This window comes from Pseudomassariella vexata (assembly GCF_002105095.1).
Source record: "Pseudomassariella vexata strain CBS 129021 chromosome Unknown BCR38scaffold_1, whole genome shotgun sequence".
NCBI lineage: Eukaryota > Fungi > Ascomycota > Sordariomycetes > Amphisphaeriales > Pseudomassariaceae > Pseudomassariella > Pseudomassariella vexata.
In genome coordinates, this window is record NW_024467956.1 from 2,104,826 (window position 1) to 2,129,685 (window position 24,860).

The 24,860-nt window shown below is 49.3% G+C and overlaps 8 protein-coding genes across 8 annotated transcripts; 4 read left to right on the top strand and 4 right to left on the bottom strand.

The window, feature by feature from the left end:
• Window positions 1-297: 297 nt before the first annotated feature.
• BCR38DRAFT_404570 (L-amino acid oxidase) lies at window positions 298-2,535 on the bottom strand (the record flags this gene model as incomplete). The annotated part of the gene is made up of 4 exons (XM_040857853.1): window positions 298-300; window positions 394-458; window positions 519-612; window positions 664-2,535. 4 exons carry the CDS (start codon window positions 2,533-2,535, stop codon window positions 298-300), a joined length of 2,034 nt encoding a protein of 677 aa, XP_040721079.1.
• A 1,049-nt stretch (window positions 2,536-3,584) lies between these two features.
• BCR38DRAFT_519873 (major facilitator superfamily transporter) lies at window positions 3,585-5,829 on the bottom strand (the record flags this gene model as incomplete). Its single annotated transcript, XM_040865150.1, has 3 exons — window positions 3,585-5,201; window positions 5,264-5,577; window positions 5,644-5,829. 3 exons carry the CDS (start codon window positions 5,827-5,829, stop codon window positions 3,833-3,835), a joined length of 1,869 nt encoding a protein of 622 aa, XP_040721080.1. The 3' UTR covers window positions 3,585-3,832.
• A 3,505-nt stretch (window positions 5,830-9,334) lies between these two features.
• On the bottom strand, window positions 9,335-11,277 carry BCR38DRAFT_417019 (uncharacterized protein). The gene is made up of 4 exons (XM_040859138.1): window positions 10,581-11,277; window positions 10,443-10,520; window positions 9,894-10,391; window positions 9,335-9,837 (listed from the first exon to the last, which is right to left on the bottom strand). The coding sequence occupies exons 1-4, from the start codon at window positions 11,147-11,149 to the stop codon at window positions 9,807-9,809; spliced, it is 1,176 nt and encodes a 391-aa protein (XP_040721081.1). The 5' UTR covers window positions 11,150-11,277; the 3' UTR covers window positions 9,335-9,806.
• A 2,555-nt stretch (window positions 11,278-13,832) lies between these two features.
• BCR38DRAFT_479983 (uncharacterized protein) lies at window positions 13,833-14,746 on the top strand (the record flags this gene model as incomplete). The annotated part of the gene is made up of 2 exons (XM_040863228.1): window positions 13,833-14,489; window positions 14,645-14,746. 2 exons carry the CDS (start codon window positions 13,833-13,835, stop codon window positions 14,744-14,746), a joined length of 759 nt encoding a protein of 252 aa, XP_040721082.1.
• Window positions 14,747-16,821: 2,075 nt separating this feature from the next.
• Window positions 16,822-18,258, top strand: BCR38DRAFT_492743 (alcohol dehydrogenase 1; the record flags this gene model as incomplete). The annotated part of the gene is made up of 7 exons (XM_040864699.1): window positions 16,822-16,942; window positions 17,005-17,295; window positions 17,369-17,737; window positions 17,784-17,847; window positions 17,903-18,039; window positions 18,092-18,176; window positions 18,228-18,258. 7 exons carry the CDS (start codon window positions 16,822-16,824, stop codon window positions 18,256-18,258), a joined length of 1,098 nt encoding a protein of 365 aa, XP_040721083.1.
• Window positions 18,259-18,568: 310 nt separating this feature from the next.
• BCR38DRAFT_329337 (uncharacterized protein) lies at window positions 18,569-18,874 on the top strand (the record flags this gene model as incomplete). The annotated part of the gene is made up of 1 exon (XM_040854874.1): window positions 18,569-18,874. A coding segment is annotated over one exon (306 nt), but the record flags the coding sequence as incomplete, so codon positions are not given.
• A 1,878-nt stretch (window positions 18,875-20,752) lies between these two features.
• BCR38DRAFT_404575 (uncharacterized protein) lies at window positions 20,753-21,253 on the bottom strand (the record flags this gene model as incomplete). The annotated part of the gene is made up of 2 exons (XM_040857854.1): window positions 20,753-20,828; window positions 20,895-21,253. 2 exons carry the CDS (start codon window positions 21,251-21,253, stop codon window positions 20,753-20,755), a joined length of 435 nt encoding a protein of 144 aa, XP_040721085.1.
• A 2,545-nt stretch (window positions 21,254-23,798) lies between these two features.
• On the top strand, window positions 23,799-24,850 carry BCR38DRAFT_454012 (uncharacterized protein; the record flags this gene model as incomplete). The annotated part of the gene is made up of 5 exons (XM_040861663.1): window positions 23,799-24,062; window positions 24,095-24,112; window positions 24,169-24,510; window positions 24,597-24,722; window positions 24,779-24,850. 5 exons carry the CDS (start codon window positions 23,799-23,801, stop codon window positions 24,848-24,850), a joined length of 822 nt encoding a protein of 273 aa, XP_040721086.1.
• Window positions 24,851-24,860: the final 10 nt, after the last annotated feature.

The window sequence follows — 24,860 nt, forward strand, 5'->3', positions numbered from 1 at the left end:
AATGGAAGCTTGTTATCTAGATCCTGGTCCCGACAACACCACCAGTCAGTGGACAGCTGCGATGCAGATGTTATACTGCGCAATTCAATATCCAGTGTCAATGGTCCATTTTCCTAACAGATAATGCTTCGAAAGGATCTAGACCTTGAAAACGTCGCATCATGATAATATAAGATACAATTAGACCCCGTACCACGCGGTCCTGTGCGCTCGCATCTTTTCCTTCCTCCATTCCCGAGACATCAGCCATGTATTACATTATTAATAATCTTAGCATGTTCACGTAGGAATCGTAAATTACTTTGGACGAGTCAGTTTCACTTGTACAAGATTTGGGGGACGGGGGACGGGGGATGGGGGACGGGCAGGGGGGCGCGATCAGAGCAAACTTACCACCTCAATCCATCGTGCCATCCACTTCTCGACAGCGACCTTTGCTTCATCGACAAGACCCTCCTCTGCACACACCGTCAGTAATATTCCAACTTCACGACTTCTGTTCGAGAGGATTCACTCACCCAGCATAAGCTGAACGGCACCACGGATACCCGACTCGAGAGCCGAAGCGATCCAAGCATGCGTGTACGACGTTTGCTCACCCACGAAAATCATCTGCAAATCGTGTCAGTGTTGCGGCTTTCCAACAATCAAAGGTCTACTTACGTTGTTGTAAGTCTTGAAGTATTCCGGGATGTACAACTGATGCTGTCCAATCAGCGGGCTAGCCCAACTACCTCCCTCATAAGGATCCAAGGCCCAGCACCGGCGGTTGTAGTTGCCCGTGTACTGCTCATACACGACGTCGCCGTGGATCTCGGCCATGGCGTCGATGATATACTGCACGTGCTCGGCTTCGGGGGTCGACACCCATCGGACGCCCCAGTCGCCCGAGATGTACGATGCAAGCATACTGGCGGGGCCGGTGCCGTTGATGTTGTACGACGGGTAGCAGATGGATCCAACGCCCGGGATGTCCGTGGAGGTTGAGCACCCTCCATAGATGGGGTTCTCGTAGTGCTCCCAGAAGCGCGTCTGGAACTCGAGGGCTACCTTGCAGGCAGACTCGAAGGGCAGGTTAGAGATAGCGTTCGTGATGGTGGCTGGCATCGAGGGAAGACGCATCTTCTTGACAATGGAGAAGGGCAGGGCCATGACGGCGTAGTCGTAGGTTGCGTTCTGGAAGGTGGAGTCGGTGTAGTCGTTCTTCCACTGCAGTTTGACCTTCTGCTCCTCCTCGATGAATTCGACGCGCTGAACTTTGGTGTTCATCGAGGTGATGTTGTCAACCAAGGGGTGGAAAGAAAGGGGCAGACGACTCAGTCCTCCGTCGATGGTCTTCCACGTTGCGGCCTCGAAGTACATGCCCTCGTACAGGTCATCCCAGAACGAAGATCCGAAGGCTCCACCACTGACCACGTCAGTGTCGTTGAGCGAGGCGCCCAGATAGTTGACCATGAAAGCAAACTCCGAAAACTGATCGCCACCGAGACCGTTAAGGCCCTCGCGGATAAACTCGCTGTGGGTTTTGAACATGTTCTCGGCAAGCTCGATCATGAGCGTCTCGTTTGCCCTGTACATGTTGACTTGCTCCTCCAATGCAGTGGTGGAGGGGTTTTCGACACTTGCTACGGCGAGCGAAGGGTCGGCCTCAATCTGGGCAAGGGTAGGTGGCAATCCATTGTCAAGCTTGATACCGTTGTGGTAGTAGAGGCCGTTTTCGCTGGCCTGGTGCCAAGGGATGAAGTCGACGCTCAAGTTCTTGTTGTTACCGTTGATTTTGTTCATCTCGGCGGCGAGTTGAAAGACCAGTCTGTGATCCGTGATGTTGTAGGTCTCGTTCGAGTACACTACGGTTTCTGGGAAACGCATAGGCCCCATCTCTTGGTATGAGTAGTTGAAGGGACCGCCAGACAGATACTCGGTGTGAACTCGGCCACCGAGACGCTGGGCCGCCTCGAGGATGCTGATGTTTGTGAATCCTGACTGCGATAGGACCAAATAGGTCATCAAGCCCGACATGCCGGCGCCCACGATGGCGATCTGCTTTGACTTGGCCGTCTCCACATCAACACTGCTGAGGTTCTTGCTCTCCAACAGCTCGACTCCGTTGAACCAGGGGCCCCAGGTGTCGATGCCGGTAGCATTCGACATCTCGATGCTGTTGAGGGCCCGTTCTTCCAAGCTTCTCCGCCTGAGCTTGAAGTGCTGCGGCTCACTGCGGCCAACCAATTTCCCCACATTGTCCCATGCTGATAGGCAGCCAGCAGAGTCCGCATTCTCGGGCATGATCCATACCAGCCGGGACGTAGTCGCGTCCGTGCTTCGACCAACGGTGTGGTGAGCATCACGTAGCTCAAGGGACGAGCATGATCCGTAGGTATAAGTCAAGGCTCCCTCGACGACCTCGTTGAAGATGACATGGACATTGGCGAGGCGTGAGCTCAACTCCGATCTGGTCTCGAGCCGAATAGGCAAAGAAGAAGAAGCGGCACAGAGGGCCTGGCTTGCCAACAGGGCTAAGAGAGAGCGCTGCATGGTGATGGTGTGAGGGCTGGAGGGACTGAAGACACCGATAAAACCGAGCTGAAGACAAAGCAGTCCATCTTGGCGATCCAACCTTTATATATCGGTTTGCAGACCGACGAGCCATTCCGTTGGGTTCTTGCATCTCATCCAACCGCATCGCTCCCTGAGAAGACCGCGCCGGACTATCAGATTGTTCCACATGGAAGACGTCGTATCTGACGCGAAGCGGTGTACATCCTAATGCGTATGCATGGTGGGTAATATTGGGGACCGGTTCGTCCGATCGACATCGAATAGGTCAGCTTAGGAACGAGGTGTGAGTCGTCGCGGCAAGGGACGGAATTATTCCTGATTGGGTAGATATTCCTTGAACAGCAGAGATAACGGGCTGAGCTAGAGGCGTCCAAGCTGCTGGCTCGGATGACTTGGTTATCGGCCCAAAATGTGCCCGGTTGGTTGCCCTGCGGCATTTGACAGCATTGCCAAGACCCAAGGGCAAGCCTGGGTCGTGCGAATGATACAGGGCCCGATTGCTGATACCAAAAATTTATGTGTCATGTCAGATAGCGCAGTGTCCCCAGTTTCGCAAAGGCCGGTCTAGGAGTTCGGAAGCTGGCTTCTGTGGAGGTTGTGCCTAAGTTATGTGGATGTAGAACCCACTTTGGCAAATGAATTGCCGTTAATCTTTAGGTATCGGATCCGGCCGGAGTGGATACGGTACCGAGATTGATGTCGGGAATGTGCGAGTATCTTCGTTGCCTTATCGGCGAGTACCAAAGCAACTGATACGTCGCAAGAAGTAAGAAGTTGCACATTGGAATAACACTGTTGCTTGAGAATCTGATGTAAGAGTTGTGATCCCGTGGTGCATGAAAGAGTTGCGGTGCTTCCGGCAACTGCCAAGGCTGGTGAGCCGCAGGACCCTCTATACGGACATCGCATACCCTTGTGCCAATCGGATGTTGACGGCATGCGTACCTTTGCATCAGCCTCTAATCCCAAAGCTCTGGATAGGTTCCATTGAACAAGTAAGTCTAAACAGAATCGATCACTATTTCGTCTTGACAAACTCGAGTTCAACTCTTCTTACTTGCCTCATCTCCCTAATCTCGGCCGTTGGAAACTACATATGGACACTAGTGACGCACCTGTCCTACAGATCACTGATCCTGTCATGATCAGCGCCTATCGGCCCAGCTTCCCATCCCAACCCGGTTGAGACTATTATCATTGTCCAATCTATGTTATCGAACCCATCCGGGGGTCGGCCGCCTTCAGGAAACCCCGAAATTGGCTCGTGACTCGCCTATATCCTACCATGGTCATGACCAGCGTTCGTATCCTTCATGATCTCAGCGAGAATCACGTTGGTGGTCTTCTCTGTCCCGTCAAACACCCGGTCAGGTTGAGTCGTGGTTCTGCGCATGCCTCTCTGCTCCCGGCTCACATGTCGCTCTTCTCTTTGCTCCTCGCCCACCCCACGGTGCGCCTCCGTGCTCTCTTCGGGACGCACTCCTTTGCCCTCTAGTGCTTGTTCACCTCTAAACACATCTATCATACGATGGGGGTGTAGCTTGTGCTCCGTGTCCAAATCCTTATTCATGTCGCATTGTTTGACAAACAGCACACTAAGGATCAGCGCAACAACGGAGACACCGAGTAAAACCTCATAGCAGCCCATGAAGCCAAATGTGTACGAGTCGACAATTTTGTTCTTCTCCTCGGACGGAGGCATAGCAACCAGTGTGTCGATATAGCCCTCGGCCTGTTTTGCGAGTTCGACTGGAAGACCTAGCCGGCCCAGCTTCAGCGCCATGACGTTCTGGAATGTCGTCCCTCCGATGCTGACGCCGAGAGCGAATCCGAACTGGCGCACGAAGACGTACATGGCTGCAGCAACACCTTCTTCGCCAGGCTTACACATAGCCTGGCAGGCGAAGTTCTGCGCATTGAGCACGGCGCCTTGGCCGAATCCGAGTATCAGCTGCGTAACAATCCACACGGCCTTGTGGTTGTTGTTTTGCCACTCCAGGGTAAGGCCAGCGCCGAGACTTGCGAGCAGCCAGCCGATGCATATAGCCCAGCGGTAGTTGTTGAACCGAGTCACGACACGGCCGCTGATGATGCCTGCCAAGGTGATGGACAGGCAACTGGCAAGCATAGCGACTCCGGCATCGATCGGCGTGAACTCGAGGACTGACATGAAGTAAAAGGTAAGATAGTAGAGCCATGCATAGCATGTCAGTCCTTGGGCACAGCCGCCAACGTAGGTGACGGTGGAGCTCATATCTCCAAACAAGCTCCTACGCAGGAAAGGCTCCCTAGCAAATTCGTTCTCGTACATGATCGTGGCAGCTATGCCGACGATCCCAGCCACCAGGGGCACGATGGTCTGCGCACTGTTCCAGGCAAACTGAACACCGGCCCAAGAAACGCCTATCAGTAAGGAGGTTGCACTACTAGTGAACAGAACCCCTCCGATCCAGTCCACCCTGGCGAGCTTCTGGCGCAGTGTCGATGTCCGGGGCTTGATTGTAAGGAGGTAGGGTACAATGACGATACCATAGGCCGTGATGGGGAACATCATGTAAAAGATCCAGCGCCACGTGGTGTGCTGGACGATGGCACCGCCCAGTATTGGGCCAAGTGAGAGTCCGACAGCCCATCCAGCCAGACTACATTTCTCAGTCAAAGGCTGATCAGACCAAGGCAAGACGTTAAGGCTGGTTTTACTCACGTTACGCCGTACCACTTGGGTCGAAATCGCAAAGGCACAATATCGGTCATGATGACCAGCCCCAAAGCGTGAATACCGGCCCCCCCTACTCCCTGGACGCAACGGCCGGCTAGCATCTGGGCCACGTCGTTGGCGGTGCAACATATGACGGTGCCGATGAAGAACATGACCAGGGCGAATTCGAAGCAGATGGGGCGGCCGAAAATGTCGCTGACGGAGCAGATGAAGGGCATCGTCACGGCGTTGACAAGGAGATACGATGTACCGATCCAGAATGCTTGAGTAGAATCTCCATCGAGGTCTTGTATGATGGCCTACTGCTGTGTTAGTTGCTACCCCGTCTATCATCTCATCAGGAGTCTAGGACTGAAACTGCCTACGCTCAGGGATGTCGTGATGACGCTTGCGTCGAGAGAGACGATGAGAGATGTGACTGCCAGCGTGTAGATGATGAGTTTCACATGCGTTGTTGGCTTCCATTCCTCCTTCCCGGGCCGCTGCGCCTCGTCTGCATGCTTCAGGTTTGGTTGGTCCACCGAGGACGGGGGACTCTTCGTGGTAGCCATTGTGTTGTGGAAACTCTGGTAAGTCGGACTCGACTCGAGGTAGGAATGCATTCAAAGAACCAATTTAAGAGAACTTTCGGGGCCTGCTCATATCCAAGAGCAAACATCGAGCCCGGGCTCGCCTCGTTTTATGTGTGTAATGAAAGCGCATAACGATACATCTCTTACCAACGACTTGGTCACATATTTGCGCGTGATGGTGCACTGCTGGTCACTCCACCAGCATACGGTGTCGTATTTCCCACCTCCCACATCGGTCGGTCTCTTCTGGAATGCGGAAATACCCTTTTCGCTGCATCACGCATGTTGCCCTACCCCAATACGCAACTGGCAAAGGTCACAACAAAAGTCATTCGCCGACTTCTGGTGGTCTCAGTCCCCTGGCTGCTGTATAATGCTAGGAGCATCCACTGCAGCACAGTCGGACGTGCCATCATGTAACCCCCCTCCCCCCCTTCTCCCGAAATAGCATGAGCCTAATCGACGTTGGTAGAGCCGCGTGCACGAACCTCAGCCCATGGAATGCATTGAGACTGGAATAGTTGGGGCGCTGTTGGGACTTTAGAAATGTGGCTGAGCGAGCGTGCAATGTGACTGGCTGCGCATGGCATATGCAACCCAACCGGCAGACTATTCAGTAATGTTAGACGTGTGCTTTTTGTGCATCAAAACGACCCAACAAAAGCATCTGCCAACATATAATCGTGTCATCAATCAGTATGCATGGCCACAACAATTTGCACATTCCATCGTTTAGCTCCTGACCGACTTCTGAAATAATGATTAGAAATGAAGGAACGACTAGTTACTCGCTACTCTCATCGTGCGAAGTGGACGGCCTATGGTCAAATAGACTACAAATGACCTCCAGAGCCGAATTATTATGGCATGATCACTAGACCCTCCAGCATGTCGCTTCATTAAACTCTAATAACTCTTGAGGCTTTCAAGCTTATTGCGGAGGTTTGGCCCCATAACTATAACCTTGACAATAATGCATGCTGTCATTCGCTCGTGGCTCGACAACGGAGTATAGCCCCACCTTGCCTAGGCGCTCTGCCTGCAGTCATAAGTCGATCACAACCACGGAAGGGTCTGGCCCCCAGACGACTTTTCCGTACGACTGGCAGAAAAGACTCTCGTAGGAGCAAGTATTTCCGCTATATGTGCTATTCATTGTAATGCATATGGCCGACGGGAAGTTCCCGGATCGTTCAGTGGAACGGGACACCTCTTTTTTAGTCGTGTAAGTAGAACAGAACCAATCTCGGGAGGTTTGCTTGATTTGGCCCCCGAAAACACACCCATTCATCATGTCACCAGAGGTTTCCCCGGCGGAATCACTTCCGTTTATGGCGTGTTAAGCAGTTTACCTTAGAACATACAATTCGTCTTGCTGCATCACAGCATACTGCAAGGGTAGCTGCTACATCGCCTATCCACGGCCACAAGGGTGGACTGTTCTTTGAGGTTCGTTTGATTTGTTACAATCTGTGTGACGTTTCAATCTTTCCACTTTGAGGTAATGGAGTGACAAACCTGCTCACTTGCTCCCTTCAGTACTTCTCTGTATCTGTAACTCCATTGCTCGGCCAATCTATGCTTGCTGGTTAGTTCCAACTCATGAGGCGTTTTCTTTGAGACGCCAACTGGCGACGATGAAGGCTTTTATCGCTGTGCTCCCCGGGTTCGGGTGGCAATTCCTGTGTCAGAGAACAGAATGCCATAGGCACCAGTGGGTGTCAGGACACTGAACGCAGGACACCGGCGGGCCGCCGGAGGGGTGTTTCGGACAAAAGACTCCCGAATCATGATTACAATCTATGTGAAGCTTTGGGATGACGAGAGTCAAGATCCTTGGCATCGCCGACCCTGCTGTTATGCCGGGTCCAAGCGGCGGCCTAGCTATCTATATAAGGACCATCTCGAAGTAGGATAGGGAAGGAGTTGTCAGAGCCACAAGTGTCATCCGAGGCGGGCCGGCTTCCACCAGGTAGGAAGCCGTTTGTGGCGGCTAGAGAGCCGCTTGTGGCGAATGAGAGCCGTTGAAGCCGTTTGCAGCGGATAGGGAATCGCTTGGTTGCAGATAAGGAGCCGCTGTCCAAGATATTGGCCGAAGTCGGAGGAACACAGACATACGGAAGCAAACATCCAGAATCCAAGAGAGAAACTCGGCTGGCTATAAGTAAGGAGTCGAGACGGAGGAAGATAGAGAGGGCAGAGATCAATGCATCACCGTGGGCACCCCTACCTGAGACCGCCAGTGACCACCCGGTGCTACGTAGGAGGGACGCCCGTTACTCCCCATCACTCTGTACTATTGCCTTCGGCCTAGCCGTACCCTGACATCCTGTTATATTTACTCTCCACGTAATGACTGAAGGTAGTTACATAGGTGGAGCATAACTGTCGTTCATCGCAAATGTACCATGATATAACGTAGTCCACAAGCGAACGGGTCACCCAACCGAACGGGTCACGCCCATAGCAAAAAATAGAACTAAACTTCCTAACTTTACCACGCAACTAATTCTCGATGGATTCTGCTCAAAAAGCATCTCAATTACTCCTTGCAACTCAGGCTATCAGAAATGACTCAACACTTAGTATCCGACGTGCTACAACAATCTACAAAGTCTCGAATACTACTCTCCAGGCGCGTCTTCAAAAACGTCAATCACGTCGCAATATCGAAGCCAACGGTCGGAATTTAACAAAACTAGAAGAAAATACGATTATTCAAAGGATAATTGAGCTAGATTCGCAAGCATTTCCTCCCCGGCTAAGTGCTGTTGAAGATATGGCAAACCGACTGCTATGCGACTCGCATATCACAAAGGAGGACTTTCTTCCGGCATTTTGCGACGCGTTCAAGAAGAGCCTGACCGAAAGCAATATTCTTGCAGGCTTTCAAGGGGCTGGGCTTGTGCCTTTAAGCCCAGATATTGTTATTGAGAAGCTGGATGTGAAATAACAGACTCCAACGTCCTCCCGGCCCCCTACGCGGGAAACCCTTCCTTGCGCTTCTCGGACGCCAAACAACCCAACCGAGGCTACTTCGCAATCCGAATTTATTAAATCACCAATTGACAGGCATCAAAATAGCTCCCCGACGTCAATTTACGATGCTAACGATCAGTTTTCGAAAGGAGCGCGGAGTATTATGCATAAGATGGCTTTACTCCAAGCTGAGGTCGCCGAACTTCGAGAGGCAAACGCTCTAATTAGCAAGCGGCGCAGGGCCAAAAAAAAAACACGAGTACGGCTTGGAGGATCACTTAATTCACAAGACGTACAAGATCTTCAAGATCAAAAGGACGTTGCGCAGCAAGTACAGAAGGAAATGCGTGGAAATAGCGCTGGATCAAATCGTGGCCAGCCACGGCAACGGCGCTGTGGCGTATGCGGGAAGACCGGGCATAATGCGCGAACCTGTCAGGTAGAGATAGAATCATCTGGGCAAGAGTATTCTGAGTAGTTTTAATTGATTTACGGCGTTGTGGTTGCGAAATCGTGTTGAATTCCATGTTTTGCTAGTTGGCGTGACCCGTTCGGTTGGGTGACCCGTTCGCTTGTGGGCTACGTTACTCCTTAACTATAATATTCGCTTTAGGAGCACGATCTTACGATGATTCTCACTCCAAAACTATGAGTGATTACATGAACGATGCCCCCTTTCTTGTCGGTCGTTTTCTCATTTTCCCTTGTCAACACTGCTTTACCTGTTGCTTGGTCGCGACTTCTCATCGCCCCCTGACAGCTAATTGTACGATGACTGTTGATATAGGTTGATTCCTAATTATTTACACCTGTGCCCCTAGTCTTGGGTGCATGAGGAAGTCCGGTCTATGCGGAATTCCCAATAACGATGGCCCTATCCATGCAAAGCGAAAGCCTCTTGCGCCCGATGCACTCGTAGTAACATAAACGCCTCCTGGCAAACACCGTGCGACGCACTAAAATGATGATGCACCCCATTACGCCATCAATGCAATATGCTTAAGCTCACTATATGAAGGTTAGTGAACCGTCCATACCACGTTCTGTCAGTTTGGGAAACTCACTTCTGAACCTGCTGCCCGACCTTCATCGGCGGGTATACGACCTCATTCCCCTCGTCCTTTCCCAGCTTGAACTGCTCCTTCCGGAGCCTACGAGCCTGCTCTGCCAATATGGCGTTCGGCGTCAAGTCGTAGTCGGACGAGAGGTGCCAGAAGAAGGTGGATGAGATGCGGATCAGCGGCCGATCTGGGTTCTCCACTTTTCTCCGCTCGATCGTGTCGATAGTCGCTTGGCTCACCACAACTTCGTGGTACCCCGCCTTGATGAGTCCTCCGGTGAGATGCTCCAGTTGTTTGCCAGCTTGGACGAGAAGGTAGTTACCCGGCGGGATCTTGACGGCGATGCGCTTTCCCGTGTTGCGAGCCCAGATATGCAGGCCTGGATACCTTGATCGGCCGTGAATGGTGAGGAAGTTCAGATCGGTATGGAAACCTGCAAGAATGCTGTCTTTCTTGCCATATTTCCTCAGGTCTGATGCCGTAGGTGCCAGAAGGTGAGGTCTGAGATTTCGTAAGATTCACATTCGGATGCAAAAGTTCCAGGGGACTGACCCATATCTGCCAGCATTGCTAAAGGCCTCGGCGGGAAGACCCAGACCGACGGCAGTCATTCCAGCTAGATCAGCAACTCTGTGGTTCGGCGTCAGTTGACGTGGTGCCTAAACGCCCCCGAAACCTCCCATTACTTACGCGTTCTTCATCGAGGACCCCCATTGGTTCATCACCGGGGTCCATCGACTACGGATATGAGGGGCCTCAGGGGTGATATTCTCCGCGTTCAATCCCGGAAACTTGGTCTGGTAGGGCGGCTCCTCCACCATTCTCCAAAAGAATCTGCACTTGGGATCTGGTGCATGCGCCTTGATGTCCAAGGGCCGCTCCGCAGGGTCCAGCCGCTCTATAACCTGCAAACACGGCTCGTCTACCGCGCACTTCGGCTTTTCCGTGTTTTCGAGCGTGACGCCGATTTGGTAGCCGAGTTCTGGACGCTCGTCCTTTTTGAGCTCTTCTTCGGGCTGTGCAAAGTAGTCCTCCAGCAGATCGAGAAACGTCGTGTTGTCGTCCTCCGAAACCCGCGAGTCGTGTAGCACTAACGCGCCGTATGTGATGAAGGCGTTGGCGGCCTTCTTACACTCGGCCTGAACTTGAGGTGAGTCGCGTTCGTTGTGGAGGAACACGTCCAGGTCGACGACGGGAAGGTCCATTCCAGGCTCCGAGGCCGCTTTTTCCGGAACGGCCATCTTGAAGTAACTGCCCATGGTCGATGATGTGGAGGGCGTAAGGTTGTGGGGGTTGCGTTGGTGGAGGCGCAGCGGGTTGAGCTTTCTGGGGCTGATTGTTTATATACTAAAAAAGAGCATGTGATGGATGGCGAATAAATGCGGCAAGTCGTGACCAAACAAGTCAGACGATCAAGTGCCGCATAAGGTTAGATTCACGTGTTTGAGGCAGGCCGTCGTAATCCGCAGGGGACTCAACTCTTTGCATTGCGATAACTTTTGTCTGGTTTCCTAGTGGCCAGAGTTTGCTGAATGGCACCTCCAAGCGCCGGTTTAAGTCGGTCTCCGCTAAAATTAAACCCGCTTTCATGCGTGTTTTTGCAGTGTTGGCAAGGTTGTCGCGAGTTTTCTTCTGTTTCGGTTCTGTCTCTGCTTTCGATTGGCTTGAGTTAAATTCTGCTAGCTCGAGATGTATATTGCTATCACTATAAGTGCCGTGTTGGCTTCGACGCCTTGCCAGTCTTGTTTGAACTGCGACGCTGGTCCAGTCGAGGCTGTGCCGCGGGCCATCAAGGTTGTTATAAATCAACGTTACGATCCCATCACGATGGACAGCCCACAGGGGATGACAAGCCCGACGATACACACGGCACCGGGCGACACGGCCTGATTGCGCAGGTGACTGTGATCTGTGAACACTTGCTTGATCTGACCGTCAAGTGGGCGTACCCGCACTGTGATGAGGCTCAGCCCAACAACGGCCTCGCTGCGTGTGGCTATTCACTCTTGTCTCTCTTTCCTGTTTGAGAGCACCTACCTGAGCGAGTGCGGCAGGTATCTGGGACTCGGCATCGACGTCGAGTCGGGTTGCATAACCCGAAGTTGGGGGTTTCATCACGACTCCCGCGCTACACGGAGCGCGCCTTCGCGGGCCAAGGTTGCCGCAACAATGTTCTGCTTGCTTCTGGTGTTTCGACAAATGATTACCTGGTTACACTCGAGCTCCATTTGCATGTTGGTTTGATGCGAGCCAGGTCAGCTTGTCAGCATGTCACTTTTACTCCTAAAGCTGTTAAGTTGTCCAGCTAGACTATTGACACTCACCGTGTCATCATTTATGCATCCAGACTACGATAGGTATTATGCCCCGGGAATTATCTATCAATCTATAGATCTCGTCGAAACCAGTCTTCCAGTCAGTAACTAGGCATATACACAGGATGTGCACTTCCAACTAGTCATTTATCGCGCAGCCGGGATCTCCAAGGTCTGCATTCCCTGCATGCTGATGCGGGGCATTTCTTTAGGAGCAACGCGACTACTCAAAATCCAGGTTCGATCGGTTGCCAGTAAACATGGTCTACTCACTGCACGATGTGGGTTGGTATTCTTTCAATTTCCAAGGTGCGGTGGGTTTCTAGCCGAGCGGCAATCCGACCGATTCATTTGTTTCTCAGTCTTGCTAGTTTTATTTTTCACAGGTGACCTAGATCGTGAGAATGCGCCTTGCTGTCTTCCTGTGTGGTGTCCTCTATGGTAACAACAAGGCTACTCTACTGCTTACAGGACCCTTTCGCATTATTAGTTAGGATATTTGGGCTTCAAGCCAGGGGGCCATACAACGGAGCCGGCGGATACGGTTGCCGTAAATCTCATTGCGTAAATCTCATTGCGTAAATCATGTCAAAGTATAATGTCTACATTGATGGGGAGATCAGAAGACATTTCGTCGTCAACACCACTCTGCAATCCTGGTATGGACTTGCTTGGAACAACTCTCTACACTTTACTCCATGATAACTCAAGATCTTGCCAAGTCTCAGCCAACAGGTCTCGAAGTGTAATTTTCCTTCGGTTCCCTTTGGCGTCGTGAACGTCTTCTTCGCTAGAATTCTCATTTGTTCTGTGGCTAGGAGCACTATCTCACTAGGAATTCCTATTTCCGACTTAAACGCAAGGATATAAGTTCTAGTGTGGCAGGCTGCCTACAGGCCACTTGCCGTTCCCCAATTTCCACACTATGGTTCAATTTGATAGCTGCGACATCTCTAAGAGAATTGCTCTGACGGAAGTTATTCTAGGGGCGTTGAAACCATCTGACAGAGCAAGCCGGGTTTGTGATAGGGAACCGGCATCCTGGGAGCCTAACGACCGAATCAGCGTGCGCCACGACGATTACGACATGCATATGCACCAGTATTCCACTGACTCGTCAAAATGATAGTATTTAGCTCTTCTCAAGTCTCCAAGCCAACAGGGAACTTCGTCGATGTTCTCAACAAGCACCCTGGAACTCTCTTTGCAAGTTACATCGGGGTTAGGGCTTCAGTGAGGGTTAGGGCTTCGGTTAGGGTTAGATCGAGGTCTGTCTCTGCTAGGGTTGGGGTAAGACGGTGTCACCAGGACTAGCATCACGCATACCCATATCCAAGATGCAGCGCGTATGATCTGGAATTATGATTTTGACTGAGATCTGACATTTTTCTGATGCCTAACCACTGGAAATGACTCTTTGTCTCGGTTAGTGCGATCCTGCTGAGTTTACATTGTTGGCTATAAGTCAAATGATTGAAGCATCTAAGACAACATCGCCGCGTCAGCCGACAATGATAATGACAGTATACAAAAGCCATAGAGTCAAAAAACTTCACCTGAATTTTCGATTTACTATTGTTTCATTTTCCTATGAAGGAAATTTAACGACTTTGATGCAGGCAAGAAAATGGCCGACTTTCCCGACTCTCTGACATGGCTGGACTTCGTCCTAGGCGTATTCTCCTTCGTCATCACAGTTCTAAACTTACTCGCTCTATACGCAAATATGGTCGCCACTATTCAAGCTGCACCCAGGCAGATGCGTGACGCTCTGGGTAACCTCCGGCAGCAGATATGTGAGGAACGGGAAGCCCTCCAGCATCAAACTTCCCACAGTCGCCATAGACACCGCTTTGGATATTCCACGGCTGCAGAGATCCTACCTTTGGCCTACTCTGATCAGACCCTGGCGCTGCATTATATGACACTGCGCGACTTGTGGATACAATTCAAGGGGCTAGAACGGCCGTTCCTCGTTGCGAGTGACATGCGCGCCGAGGCAATTCACCGAGGAGATCTGTGGTGCGAAGACGATTTTGACGACGAGAAGGTCCGCTACGACATTGAGCGACACGGTGAAGCGGGAAGTTTTGCCGATTGGAAATCGCTGTACCGCTGTGACTTCGTGCATCGATTTATATGGTGGCAATCAAAGGAAGACGTGAAGAAACTGGCGGATATGGTGCAGAAGGTGATGCTTCGGAGGATGGAGCGAGAGGTCACCCAGACGCGTTTGATGATTATGCAGATCCGAGGCAATCATCCCGACGAATGTGTTGATGAGGTACAACATAGTGGACGAGGTGAAAGGACTCGTGCTGCTGGAGGAAGGAGTCGAAGACAAACCGAGTCGTCTGTGGCCGAACTGCAGAAGGACAGTTCTTCAAAGACAAGACCTGAGGATTTCGATGTCTCGAGTGACAATATGCCGTCGACTAGAATGGCGTCAGAGACAAGGACGAAACCAACGAGAAGATTCATCAGTCCAAGACGGCACAATCGGTCACGAGGGCACACAACTTCGAGTTATTCATCCGATAGAAGATATCGGAGAGAATTGAGGCAGGGTCGGAGATCAAGATCATCGGGAGAGTAGAACCTCAATGAAAATGATTCTGAGATCTGATTATTTGGGACATGGGTGTTACTTTAATGCCTAGTTTGCACGTTACACTGCTTTAAACTTGGTTACTCTCGGAAATCAGCAATGTTCTATTATCTATGGCGTCACGGGTATTTCAAGTACAGAATAAAGGACGAGAGTACTAGAGAGAGTTCGGTTGCCAGTCACCAGTTGGGCACCAGTAGCGTAGGGTAGGGGACTCATAACAACAAGTCAATCGCTGCTCCTCGCCAAGAGAAGGGAGGGCACAGCAGCCTATTTATACATTGCCTACCTTCGCATAGGCTAGGGCCTGGCAAAACACTGTGGCTTATCTGAACCTGACATATTGACTCTAGTATTGAATCTGTCAACTACACACTCCTCCTACTACATCTTCTTGGCGTATTATTCTTGCCGTGGGCGCGTTTCACTTGTTCTAGTCGGTATTATTCGATCACAGAGGCAATAAAATCCACCACACTCAACATTATGGATATCCCTCCAAAGATAGCAGCAACGAAAGGGACACCACATGAACATGCTCTGGGAGGTAGCTCGTGGTTGTGGCTATGGCCATCAGTGTACCTGAAAGCAAGCAAGCTGGATAACGGCTGATGAGGTGGAGTAATCACAGCACAAAATCCAATGATTGGTCTCAGATGTTGTGCTAGCATCAAAGGCGATGATGTCACTGACGTGCGGGGGTGGTAGTGGTAAGATGGCACGGGGTTCTTAACAAGGGTACAATAGGCTGATAAATCCTTTGTTGGCCGAGTCACGAAGGCTTATAATGCTATCCAAGCCACGGTCACACTGTGTTTATCCCATAAAAGGACGTGAATTCGGGTTAAAGAAAATAGAGTTGTCCCAATGTTTGTTCCGGACTATCATTGGCTTTTAGATGCCCTTGATCACCTGGATCAGCAGTAGAAATTGAACTAGTACGGACTTGTCACCAATGCAGGACATACATAAAGGACGACTCCAAGTGCAGATCTCAACAGCGAAACCATTCCAAGCATGGAGTATTTAAGTCAGAAACGTTGTTGGATTGATTTGTGATATTCTCGGGGCATATCGAGTTTCTTGGGGCGTTATTATTTATGGTCGCCGACAGGCACTTCAAGTCTCGTTCTTCCCAAAAGATAACTAGCTAGGGACAGTCCCTATCTCATCTCGCGGAGCATGGTTAGGTATTTCATCGTGGCAATCGAAGAATCAACGCATCCAAAATGGGAATGTTACTAATTCATGACTGTAGAGGTCGTAATCGTGGCCCCGTGTTCGGAAATCACAGCCCGGCGATCTGTATGTAACGCCCCATGATATTATCTCCGCCCCATGGGGTTTCCCGGCCGGGTGGAAAATTGGGGTATTGTCACAGTGAAGCGTTCTCAGTGGGCATCTAGATTAGACACTTTCATCTATGCTGTGCGGGAAAAGTATCCATCAAACGATGCAGCCTTGCACTGCATGACTCGTATGAAGCTGAAGTTTAACATGCCTCGGTTTATTTCAGCTCCATGCGATGCTAGTGTATGGAAACTAAAGATACGGGCAGTTCTTCCATGTCTTATCTTAGGCAAACCTGTATTAGATTCCCCAGGTAGGGCAGTAGCAATCGATACCGAGGTTATTTCCATGGAAAGAAGCAATGTGAACCTTGGAACTGGTCGATCACTAGCTCAAGAGGAGAATCCCATATCGCTAGTAGCGTATTGTTACGATCCAACACTTCGCGAAACATACCCGGCGAGGGGTATACAAGAGAGGGGGCATATTCCCTGTTCCCCGCATTATGGTTAGCTTAGGATACCAAAAAAGGAATGCACCAAGCTTTATAAGTGGTAGGTTCTGTCACCCATCTAGAATTACTTTCTCGTTGAAGAGGTGGTATCTACTTGTTGCTGATACCAGAAGTTTACATTGGTGTCAATCACATCTTGCACTGAGTTCCGCTTCGATACATTTCTATTACCCCTGATCCCTGATTTCATATCCAGTGGACGAAATGGGTGGCATCGCCTCCTCCACAACGTTCGATATCCCCAAGGAGTGTATCGGAGGCGTCGTTGTAAACGAAGGCCCAGATTTCCGAATCGAGGTCAAGAATATACCTGTCCCTGGAATAAGTACGCCAGGTTCCCATTCGGCCTCAGTGCCATTTCAACAGTGGCTGAATTTTTTTCCTTAGAATCTGATGAGGTCCTAATACGAATGAACTGCACGGGATTGTGCATGTCAGACGTGCATTACATGCTCAACGACTGGTCAATGCCCCCTATGAGTCAATTCGGGACGCAATGTGCCGGGCACGAAGGCGCAGGTGTGATTGTCAAAGTTGGGGACCGAGTCAAGAATCTGAAAGTTGGCCAACGTGCCGGTGTCAAACCAATCGCGGATATTTGTCATACCTGTGCCGAGTGTAAGTCTGGTCGAGAGATGTATTGCCAAAATACAACTCTTGCTGGACTACAGGTTGATGGTATGAGTTCATTACTCTCTCTCCTTGCCCCGCAAACTTGGAAAGGAAAAGCTAAAAACTCGCAACGTTGCAGGGTCCTACAAGCAATACATAAAGTCGCCTGAGCGGTACACGGCGCTGATCCCTGATGGGATCAGTGATTACCTAGCTGGCCCAGTCATGTGCTCCGCGTCGACGATCTACTCTTCCCTGAAGGAATCTGGCATCCGAGCTGGGAACTGGGCCTGCTTTCCAGGGGGTGGCGGTGGTGTTGGCATTCAAGGGGTCCAGCTAGCCACGGCAATGGGCATAAGAACTATTGTGGTGGACACAGGAGCTGAAAGGGAAGAACTGGCCAAGAAGATGGGCGCTGAGGCTTTTGTAGACTTCAAGGAGGTGGAGAACGCGGCTGCGAAAGTGGTAGAGATCACTGAGGGAGGTGCACACGCGGTTTTCGTGACTGGTAAGTCTCATTGCTTACTTGCTGCTTGTGTCTAACACTATATAAGCGATCCAGTCATATCCCATTTCGGTCGACTATCTCGGTTCCAGGGCTGGAGGTGTTGTCATGTGGTAGGTTTGCAGCCTCAGGGATCCACGACTTCAGTTCTCTAACTACAAACAAAAGTATTGGACTTCCACCAAAAGGCAAATTTCATATCGACCTTGATCCATCGAAGTTAGTCTTCCGCAATCAGTCAGTTAAAGGCACGCTAGTCAGTAGTCTGGCCGACATTGACGCAACGCTGGAATTTGCAAAACGGGGTAAGAGAACTTCCCTATTTAGAGACTAACGTACAGATTAACACGGCTAAAGGTAAACTTCGCTTGGAACCCACCATTGTGGGTATCTCCAAGTTCAACGAATCAGTTCAAAAGCTGAAAAACGGACAAGTCGTTGGGTAAGAAAGCTTGTCATTATACTACACGACTCGGCTGATTCATAATAATAGGCGCATCGTGGTTGACTTTAATTTACCATAAGAGGACTAAGAACTTCGCTCCACGGTAGATTGATCGCACAGCATTGGATATGAAGTGAACCTTGGGTAAACACGACAAGGCATGCGCGTGGATTCAATTTGCTGAAATCCATTGTCAATATGAAAAGATGAACAGCGTTCAAGGAGCTCGGCTTAATTCGTTGTTCACCTGGAAGATATTGCCGAAGCACGTAATTCAGAGATGAGATTCTTGTCAGACACTTTCAAAGACAAGAACACGATGCAGTAGTAGTTCACCCTCTATCGTCCTTCCTTAATCATCAGTGTTCATTTACTCATATGAAAAGAGGCTATCAACGGCACATTGCTCGATAAGACGGCACCAGCCTTACGAGTTGTACAAGGCCGAACTACTGCAGCAGTACTTTGCCACAGTGGACTGCATGGCCACATATCTCAAAAACCTCGGCGGCATTTTCGCAAACGAGATTTTCTACACAGTGTATTACTCAAGGGAGGCGAGCTTGTTTCATGCCGTGACAAGAGACGTGAAGATATATATGTCTCTTGCGTCCGAGGTGGCCGGCCAGAGAGTACTTTCCGTTGGCATAGACTCTGCTCAGGTCATGACTCTGCACTTCAAAGAATTCAAGTAATACCCTATTGGCAGTAACGCGGAATCAGTTGACATTTTCTAAGTTGGTAACAATATATTATTTTGGTACTGGCAACTTTAACAGAACGCCTGTGGTAATTCAAAATTACATGTAGTGTCATCCATCCTTAACGGAAACGTCTGGATACGCATCCATAGTGAGCTGTCAAATCTTGAACAGCGACAAGAACTAACTTTTGCTCGCAGCTGAATATTTCAGAGAAGCTCGCATCCCGATCTTCTTCTCCGAGTACGGTTTCAATTCCAACTGGCCCTGAATCTTCTACGAAAACTGTGCCAACCACTCACCCGAGATGGCATGCGTCTTCTCCAGGAGGTCCGTCTACGAGTTCTTCCTCGGCCCAAACAATTACGACTTGGTGAAAAATACAGGAGGATTTCAGTCTGGAGCCGAACAATTATTTCAAGATTTCAAGGCGAGCCTGTAACCAGTACGAGTACGGCTGAGCCGGATAGCTTGCTGCCCGGGCTATGTTCGATTTGGCGGCATCGAAAAAGCCCGAAATGCCTGTACCGAGAAATAACTGCCTTTGCAGAGACTGAGCGATCTAAAACTTGGAATGGGATGATGGTCATGCGCATATCGAGGATGGGCAATGGGTTGATGTTGAGCGTGAGATCCATCATTTTGAAGTCGATGATCCGGCAGCGTCCATGTGGGACATGTTCCGTCTCAAAGTCACTGGTCCGCTGTGGAAATTCAACTTGAAGGATGGTATGATGGCTCTCATTCGGTCGTTGTTATTCTTTGCTGATTGTCGTGCATCCGAGTTCTCGTTATGTCTGGACCAAAATAATCACGAAGCCGGGGTTTGGCTTGGACCTTCTGAGTGTATATATAGAATGCCCGCTCGTGATATGATACAATCGGCTCAAATAACAATAGAAGTAATTGCCACCAATCGTTTATCGCAAGTGAATATTCAAACTGTGGTCTTTTCGCAATCGCATGTTGAACCTCTAGCTCGTTTTTCTTTCCACTTTTTTCTCTCAGGAAATTTGTCACTCTTTTCCAAGTGAATGATCTTCTTTATTTCCTTTCATTTAAAAGTTTTAACGTGGTCGGGCTCAAGATATAAATACCTGCAGAAGTCGAATTTCAATGGAAGTACATAGTCCACTTGCTGGCTACGTTGGTCGGATGTCGATATGCTTGTATAGAGCGGACGCCACGACGGAAACTGTTTGTATGCGACATACGGAGGGGTATGAGAGGAGTGGTTAACAAGTCGTCCGAGAATCTGATCTTTATTTCACGACCAGGCTCGGCCTGAATATGGGCCAATGTAATATTTACGGCAGATTTATATGAAGGCCAAAAAAGGATGTTTTTTTTCTTCTTCTATGATGGTTACTTCTGGTTTTGGGGCGGGGTTTTGTAGCCCTGTACTTGGCCGTACCTTCCCACCTACGGCAATTTGCTTTTGGGGGACCAGGGTGATGGTCGTTAGATCTTATGGAAGTTGGTGAGCGAAAAACAACACTTGATGGGTATTATGGAAAAGTGGTTCAGTTCTTGTACTGGGCCAAGAATGATGCACCTGGCAAGACCTAGTGGAAACACTGAGCCTCAATGAAGCTGTTGACCTCACGTTCTTAAGTGGAATTATAGACCCAAAAATAGCAATAACTGTGTATACGATAATATAAATAAATACTGGACACGCCATGTTGAGTACCCTCCTGTATTTTCGACTAAATAATCTTCAAATAAACTCTCAATCTCGATATATTAATTTCTAATTATAGACTAAGGCAAAATGAAATGTTCCTAGTAATTTATTATCTCCATCATGAAGAAGGTTCAGCCTACGGCTTGACTTTGATAGTCAACCTTGGAGTCAACAGCCCTTATACCTTAGATGCATTTTCCAAACGACGCCTGGCAGCCATTGGAAGCAGCGCAGTGGTCAGCAGTATTTCCACACCAGCCCCTGTTTCATATATCAGTAATGTATCCATAATTTGCTCTCCGCCCATTCCACTAATGGAAAACTTACGCGACTGAGCAGCATTCCATGTCAGGGGTAGAAGGACACTTGTATCCATGAACACCTGCCCTAGCCCTGCCGCATGTACCGTCGGGCGAAACTGTGCCGTTTCTCGGAGCATAGCAAGCGGTTGATGTAATATTGTTCTCGGAGAAGGAAAAGGCACTCTGGCAGCCTGTTGACGACAGGCAATAGGCATCCGATGCACCACAGTAGCCGTAGCTCGAGCAGCACGGCAGTTCCCTGGTGCATGTGAATGCCTTGTTGTCGCCAGCCTTTTCGTTGCCGCATGTACCGTCCGGAGTCGTGGCTGTCCAAGCCGCGGTGGCGAGGAAGATGATAGCAAGCTTGGAAGTAAGGAACTGCATTTTTGATGATATTTTTTTCGGAAATTGTATGTATGAAAGGTATCAGAGCGATTATTTGATATGTTTTAATGATATCTCGATGATGACTGGAATGGGTGTCAATGATTCTCATACATCGAGCGTCTACTGGGACTTTATAATCAAATCCAAATCTGTGATGGAGTTAGTATACACTTTTTACCGCCATGACTTGAGCTCTGTGCCCGGCTCGGTGTAATTACCCCATGATCTTCGTCATTTCTTCTACATCTAGAGAACCGTCGAAGCTGATCGTAATGAGATATCTTGTTGTGAAACGTCGAAGGTATTCCGCTCCGATTACTGAGCTTCTCAATACAGATGCCAAGATGGGACGGCTTTGCAGGTGGGCTGATATAGCGCGTCAAAGCAGCCCTAATGGCGCGGTTGGACAAGGCCGGGTACAAGGTCAAACTTCGGTGTCCCTGGTAAGGAAAACTGTCCGCAGTGATTACAGGCTAGTTGCGCCAAAATTTTAAACTTCTAGAATGAAGGGCTTTTCAGTTCAGAATCTCAGACCTCGGAATGAAATGCGGGTATTAAATCTGAGGCCTCGCAAAGACGTGTGATGAAAGGTGCTTCCACGTCAAGGTCTGAGCGAAAGATGAATGCAAGCCCCTGAGTAAAAAGAATGCAACATGATTCAGTTGGCGTGTTATGACATGGTTCATCATTTGCGAATAAGGAATTTTGGGCGGTCCCCTTGACGTCGTAATCAACAACCTAATTATTCGCTTTCTGGTGGCGCTACATATCAACTCCTACATATGAGCTCTGAAGGCAGCTCACTTTATAGATTTTTCTTGATCAGGTGTGTTTCACTACTGTGCTTGCCGATTTTTCTATGAATCTTGTTCGTTATATGTGATAGATTTTAAGATGACAAATGATCTGTTGTAAATGGACGAGTTTTTCACTGTTCGTGTTAACTAGGAACATTACAGCGACCTCAAGGACGGCAAAATAGAGAAATATACTATGACTAGATACTTGTTACGGAGGCTAAGTTATCAGCTACTAATTAGGTTAATCATCTTAAGAGTATATTCGCCTTATCGGAGGCCGTATAGCCCCGGCCTTTATCTTTAAGAGAATATCTGTATAATTACAGTAGTTTAAGGACGATTTAATCGAAGCCGAGTCGATAACTACCCCCTCTAGCTAGAGTAATAGGACTACAATAGGGTTACTACACGTAGGAAGTTTGCAAATTATAGATCCAAAGTAGGTTACTATATTCATTAAGGGAATAGGAAGTAAATTCTACCATTCTCGCAACTCCTGGGTATGTATAGCGAAACCCAACGTACGTAAACCGTTAAGAAAAATGCTAGTTAAGTTTTTGCTAGGTCACAAGATATTGACGACTGCGAAAAGCCCGCAGTTTAGCGATGAAGAAGATAGAGATGTACAACAAATCTTCAACAAGATCTGCTGCCCAGGGGATAACAACAGAAGACAAAAACCTTGTCGCTCTGATCGGATCAATAGAAGTGTCTCAACAGGTAGAATAACAGAATAGAAACTCAAAAGGTCGCTCAGCAAAATAACCTTAAGGAGTATGCCCTGATTCAGCATGATTCCTGGCCTTTGGAGGATTGGCAGACTTTCGTGACGCACTTCAAAAACCTTGATAGGCTTGGACCGCTTATCGCTCTGTACGCAAGGCCCTGATGACTACCTTCATTCGTTGGACTTCGTAGAGTTGCAGAGAGAATAATTCAAATATATGCCTCTATTTTTGGGTATAGTTGAAGTCCAATAAGGATTACGACAAATACAGCGTTTCTGAGACAACATCGCGTTACATTACGTAATCAGATAATCCCCAAGTAGAGGGCACGTCGTAATTGTTTATTGGTAAGATAATCAGCATGGTAGCATGGACAGGAGTTTGTTTGGTGTAGGAAGCTGCGAGGCTTCGGGCTTGTATACGTCGAACCTTGGATAATTATAACGAATATTTGTCCTAGTAAAACAAGAGGATGACCTTCGAGTCCAGTAAATCATGGCGAGAAGAAACATGTGCATATTCACAGGCAGCATTCCGTCAAGCTGGCCAAGCCCCTGACTGAGTACTTCTCACAGCCTGCCCCGAAATAATATCAGTGCTGTAACCGGCACAGATTCAGCGGGTCCACGACGGAGGACTTTGTGAGAGCCAACCCCCAAGTCCTCCCCCTTTTGAGGATCATTTTCCTAAAGCGGAAAGGTGTCATGTAAGTATCACCGTATTCGCACATGGAGGTCAGGTTAAGGCACATCAAGGATGGGTTTGGGGTACTCAAGCACACAGTTCAGATTGGGGCTACATCATCTGTCAGAAATACTGAACGGATTGCTAATTGACGACACCCAGAACTGATTTCCAATCCACGGATTGTAACATAGATTAGCGCATAAATACAACGGAATTCCTCACGGACGAGCCTTTATTTCTTTTACCCTATTCATCTCGAACACAGTAGCAAGCACCAGCAAACCCTACGTCTCCCCTCTGACAGTACCCCTGGTAGCCCTCGACACCATGGCTCCAATTCGCACTGCCTTCATCGGCCTCTCTTCCACAGCAAAGACTTCCTGGGCCGTTGAAGGTCACTTGCCCTACCTCCTATCATCACGAGGCAGATCTCACTATGAGATCGTTGCCCTGCTCGACTCCATTGTCACCGCAGCAGAAGCTGCCAGAGCTGAGTTTGACCTACCCCAAATCGTGAAGGTATTTGATGATCCCAGGGAACTGGTTGCAGACCCCCATATCAACTTTGTGGTCTGCAACACCCGGGTCGATGTGCACTTCTTGAGCGTGGACCGTCCATCAAGGCCGGCAAAGCTGTCTATGTGGAATGGCCATTTTCCAAGGATTACAAGCAAGCACTGAGTTGACAAGAGGCAAGGAGATTCCGAACAGCATCATCGGTCTCCAGAGTCGCGTCTTTTCCATTGTACTCAAGCTCAAAGAAGTCTTAGACTCGGGCCGCATCGGCCACGTTCTGAGTAGCGATATACAAGCCTTGGGGACCTGGCTTCCCACCGACTCCCTACCCGAAGGTGTGGTTTACTTTGCCGAGAGAAATATCGGCGGCAATCCCATCAATATCGCCTATTCACACATGATCAACTACGTCCATGATGTGCTGGATGAGTTTGATTCGTTCGAGGGCCGGATGCAGATTCAGCGTCCTGTTCTCAAGATCACCGACAAGGATGAGAAGATGAAGCACACTGTCAAGTCTGACGTTCCGGAATTTCTTGCTATCCACGGACGCTTGAGGAAAGACAGAAGGGACATCGCGCATGATGCCACACTGGCTTTTACTTACAGATCTGGACAGCCTTTCAAGAACACGCCTGCTTTTTGTGGACCATCAATGGGGAAAATGGAGAGATCGTGATCACGAGTCCAGCGGGCTCCTATCTCCATTCTGATTCTTACGGGGAGCCCATCGCGGTTCAGATACATTATCTGTATCAGATCAGGTAGTGAACATGGACCAGTATTGACAGGGGTGGCAAAAAGAGTTGCTAGTCCTCGGAAGGAGGGTGGCGGCGATTTATGAGAGATTTGCAGCCTGGTGAGAGAATGGGC

Excerpts from the sequence above, each read along its gene's own strand:
- BCR38DRAFT_417019 (XM_040859138.1), bottom strand. The coding sequence starts at position 11,149 with ATGGGCAGTTACTTCAAGATGGCCGTTCCGGAAAAAGCGGCCTCGGAG. Across the intron at positions 10,521-10,580 it reads GGGTCCTCGATGAAGAACGC|AGTTGCTGATCTAGCTGGAA; the intron begins GTAAGTAATGGG and ends GCCGAACCACAG. Across the intron at positions 10,392-10,442 it reads AGCAATGCTGGCAGATATGG|ACCTCACCTTCTGGCACCTA; the intron begins GTCAGTCCCCTG and ends ACGAAATCTCAG.